This window comes from Austrofundulus limnaeus, unplaced genomic scaffold (assembly GCF_001266775.1).
Source record: "Austrofundulus limnaeus strain Quisiro unplaced genomic scaffold, Austrofundulus_limnaeus-1.0 Scaffold7, whole genome shotgun sequence".
Taxonomy (NCBI): Eukaryota; Metazoa; Chordata; class Actinopteri; order Cyprinodontiformes; family Rivulidae; genus Austrofundulus; species Austrofundulus limnaeus.
In genome coordinates this window covers 4,213,205-4,217,677 of record NW_013952409.1, presented here as the reverse complement: position 1 = coordinate 4,217,677, position 4,473 = coordinate 4,213,205, and the positions used below count along the sequence as shown (strand labels likewise).

General features: G+C 42.7%; 1 protein-coding gene across 4 annotated transcripts in view; it reads right to left on the bottom strand.

The window, feature by feature from the left end:
* plcg2 (phospholipase C, gamma 2) overlaps positions 1–4,473 on the bottom strand; it is a 27,817-nt gene that overhangs the window by 1,194 nt on the left and 22,150 nt on the right. For all 4 annotated transcript variants that reach the window (XM_014033979.1, XM_014033986.1, XM_014033964.1 and 1 more), the window contains 7 exons: positions 3,575–3,677; positions 1,866–2,069; positions 1,336–1,475; positions 1,102–1,210; positions 439–606; positions 272–360; positions 37–197 (listed from right to left, as the gene is read on the bottom strand). In XM_014033979.1, coding sequence (XP_013889433.1) covers positions 37–197; positions 272–360; positions 439–606; positions 1,102–1,210; positions 1,336–1,475; positions 1,866–2,069; positions 3,575–3,677 — 974 coding nt within the window. The remainder of the gene's footprint in view (positions 1–36; positions 198–271; positions 361–438; positions 607–1,101; positions 1,211–1,335; positions 1,476–1,865; positions 2,070–3,574; positions 3,678–4,473) is intronic.

Genomic DNA, 4,473 nt, shown 5'->3' with positions numbered 1-4,473 from the left:
GTTCTCACTCTAGCTCTGCGGAGCTCTGAACCGTACCTGTGCCTCTCGCTGGACTCCCTCACCAGCAGGTGGTTGGCTTGGCGCGGCAGCGTGGAGCGCTGGAGGTTGGAGTGCGTGTCGTACAGGAAAGGCTCGCTGGGCTCGGCCTGCTTCTTCCTCAGCTGGTTGGAGGACGAGTACAGCTCCTCCTCCGCCCTCTGAAACAAACATCAGTGGGTCAGGGCGTCACACGGTGGAACGAGAAGGTCCACCCRGTGTGTTGTTTGCTCACCCCGGCTTGTTGCACGTCGATGTGGATCAGCAGAGAGGCTAGCTCCAAGTTGTCACTGAAGCCGTTCTTCAGAGGGACGGAGCGGTAACCTGCAGGAGCAGCAAATGTTTTATGTTTCTTCTTATTTACACATTTAACCCTCCTGTTCTGTGTGTACGTGAACCCACCTGAGCGCAGGCCTTTGACAGGAAATGTGGCCTGAGCCAGGAAGTTGGGGTCTGAGAACATGTCTTCCTCGTTGACCACAAAGCGAAGATAGGTGAGTTCTGGCTCGTAGACGTTGAACGCCACGGGTTCTGCCGGGACTTTCCACACCGGGTTCAGACCATTATCACCTGCAGTCACCAGAGACGATCAAACATAAATAAATAAAATAAAAATAAAAGTCAACCAAACCATAAATCCTGAATATACACTTAAAAAAAAACAAAAAACAGAAATGACTGCAAATTCCTGTTACAGCTGTTTTTTTTAAGACATCTCAGTTCCTCTTAGCTGTAAACTCTTGAGTTTATATTTACAAGGTTTGTGGGGTTTTTTTTGTATGTTTCTGTGTGATCAATGATTATTATTTAAAGATTAATGAACACAATCTTTCTGTGTAGATGTCCTGATGTCTGTGGGAGATTTAACACAAAAGAAAAAGGAGACAAACAAACAAAAAGAAGAAGAAGAAGAAGAAGAAGTTTAGTGTTTCAGAGCCCATTAGTCATCAGAGGTAATTCTGTCCTGGACCTCCCACCTCCGTCTTACACAGAATCAAATCTTTAAAGGCCTTCTGGTTTTGCTTGTATGACAGCGTGGAGCTAAAACTGGTTTCTCTGACTTACGGTAAACGATGGTTTTGAACTTCTCCTCGGTGTGTCCACACAGCTCGACCTCCACGAACGGGCTGATGATGCTGCGGCCCAGTTTAGGGAGGTGCCTTGCAGCTATCACCTGCGGCGAACAAACGCACCTGTCTTTATCAAGCTCTCTGCTCCTACAGGCGCTGGTAGGACAGAAACACCAGCTTGTGTGTGTGTTTGTGTGTGTGTGTGTGTGTGTGTGTTTGTGAAGAATACCTTAATCTTAATTATGTACTTGACGTTCTTCTTCTCCTGGCAAGGATCGTAGCTGTCTGAACGCATGAACTCCGGCTGTAAAACGTACCCGGTGGATCCGTTCAGGCTGAAGAGGGCGCCGTTCAGCTGCATGGCTTTGTCTGTGTGGAAAACATACGATTTCTGAAACACTGATCTGATTTGGTTTCAGTTTACACCTCAGACGACCAGTATTTAAATTTTCAGTTGAAAAGATGTACGATTCAAAGGAGAAAATGTTTCCATTCATATAAATGTCAAAACGGTTCCTCGTCCCTCCTGTTTTGTATTTTTCTTCTCATATTTTCTCATCTAACTTGAGACAAAGATGCAAAAATCCTTGTTTGCTTCTCTGGAAACAGAACTTTTAATGATTGTTTGAAAAATTTTTTTGTTTGATTTGGTCTGAGTTCWCTTTAGGTCACAGATTGAAGGTATTTAAATAAATCTGTGCCTTTCCTGGAATAAATGTAAGTTTCTGTTGCAGGGACCCCCCAGACAGTCGAACCTACCTGCGGTCTGGAAGTTGAGAGCTGCCATGTGGCAGCCCAGGGCCCACAGAGGGTAGGGATCATAGTTGGAGGACTCCATCCGCTGACTTTTCGGGTAGACGCGACTCAGAGCTTTGCGATTGTACTGCAGGAAGTCCCTGGTGCGGCTCTTTCCTGGTAACTTGTTCTCCACGAAGGAGCGGACCTCTTTGTAGGTGTACTTCTCTACAGAGGAAAAACAAAAGCAGTTCGATGACATGAACGTGGTCTGTGGGTCGATCAGGAGTTTTTTCTTTTTAGTGTTTGAGGCCAMTTAAGGGGTTTTAGTTTAAGCTTTGTCGTTCTGTGGTTGCATGTTTATATTTGATATTACTTCAAAAAAATTACTCAAAAATTAGATCAGATAACAGATCSTTCTTTTCTAATCTAACAGTAAAATAAATGTTTAGCATTCAGCAGCTGTTAAAGCAACAGTAGCCTGTGGTTTGGATGCACAGTAGTACCACAGGAAACTGTCTGGTCTCTAGCTTTTTTTTTTCACTTTGGTTGCATCCTGTTTGTTCAATAACTTGTTATGGCGTAACAAAGTAAAAAGCAGCTTCAGGCTGAAGAAAACGAGGTGCCTCCGTGACAGTCGTTCAGTTTCCAGTGGAAAAAATGAGTCCAGAGGTGCAAACTTTGTCAGGTTTTCTCTCCGCAGTCTGAACTCCTTCAGTTTCCGTCATGTTTCAGTAAAAATAAGTCTGATTTACATTTTCTGTTTTACTTTGAAGTACCTAAGTTTGTGTCTCCTGCTGTGTGCAGTCATTATCTTTAACACAAATAAAAAACTAAAGAACTTTACAGTTTCTTGTCCACAATGAAACAGCAGAGGAGACCTATTATTATTATCATCATTATTAATAAGCTATTAATATTAACACTGTAACTAAAAGCTAAATGTAGCAAAACTGTAGCTAAACGCTACAATCAACAAAACAACAGCTAAAAGCTAAATGTAGCAACACTGTAGCTAAACGCTACAATCAACAAAATGTAGTAACACTGTAGCTAAACGCTACAATCAACAAAACAGCAGCTAAAAGCTAAATGTAGCAACACTGTAGCTAAACGCTACAATCAACAAAATAGTACCTGAAAGCTAAATGTAGCAAAACTGTAGCTTCAATTTAAAACTGCATGACAGTAGCTAAAAGTAGACAAAAAGTGCGAATGTGCTGAAGCAGACTTCAGTGAACTTTTAGTAGAGAATTAAAGAAAGGAATGCATTTTAGAAATGGAGTTACAGTAAATATTTCAAAATGTATGWTATTTTATTTTACCTTTCCAGATCAAGCTAAAGGTTTAATATAAGAATCTTTAAAATGCTTTGAAGCAGCCTTTGTGAAAGTATTTATATTGCAAAAAAATGTACAGAAAAAATCTTAAAAGTATTAAAGGTTTGTCGACCCACAGTGAGGTTGTGACCCCAGGTTTGTAAATTATGTGTATCTAATGATRCCCTCCTGTGAGCCACACCTACACAACATCAGGCATTTGTTGTGGTAATTCTGATTTATTATTTTCATAACTGAAGCTTCTCAGATTTGTGGTTCAATCAGAAAGGCTGAGATGTTGATGAATGAAATAACTAAAACTGAATAAAGGATCTGACCCATAACAACAGTCTGTGAAGTGTCGGGAAAGCACCACTTCTGGGTCATACTGTACACCTGTGTGTGTGCGTTTACCAAAGCGGTCCTTCTCCTTGCTGCGCGGCTGACAGTAGACYACCAGGTCCGACATCTCCATGGCAACCTCTGCCTTCTTCTCCACTTCCTCCTGCTGTTTTATCTGTTTGGACAKAAAAGCAGCCACTTCCTGTTTGTACACAGATGCTGAGAGACCACCGGTGCAACAGTGTGTGGTTCAGCTGTCTGAGGCAGCGTAAACGTGTCAAACCGCCCTTTGAGCTGCCTGACACAGAAAGATCTTTTATCTGCCTTTAACTTCATAAACTGCTGCAGAGACACAAGTCCAGTGACACAGAGGAAAATCCCCCTAAAGAAGAAATAAGGCTCACGCCTCGTGTGCATTCTGACTGTAAAGCTGTTTATTTTCCGTCTCCCTGGGGTAGTTTTGTAGTATTTGTGTTTTTCTTTGTATTTATGTTGTTTTTTAGCAGCTTTGTGCAGCTGAGTTTTTCTTAATAAACACGGGTCTTTGTAGCTTGTGGAAGAACCATATACACAGAGATGCACATAACCGGTGCGCAGGTGCGCTTGGGCGATCATAAAAGGAAAAAGTGCACCAGATGGGACGTCATAAAGCTCCCTTGCGTACCTAGGATTGTACCTGATTGTCTGTCAAAACAACAGCTAGCAGGGCTCTAGAGTGCAACCAGTGTGGTCGCAAACGCGACCTGATTTCTTAAAAAAAATAAAAAAAAGAATCCAGCAGCACAGGTCTGAATGGATCGTTGTTCGGTGCGCCAGAGCGGGACCCTGATATAAGGATTAAACGGACACTGCCTTCAACAAATCAGACGAAGTCCAGAGCCGTTTTGTCCAATCAGAGCAGGTCAGGGCGGGACTTTCAGTGAGAGCATGTTTGATTGAAGCAGCTGGCTGGTCAGTTCGAGTCGACTCGA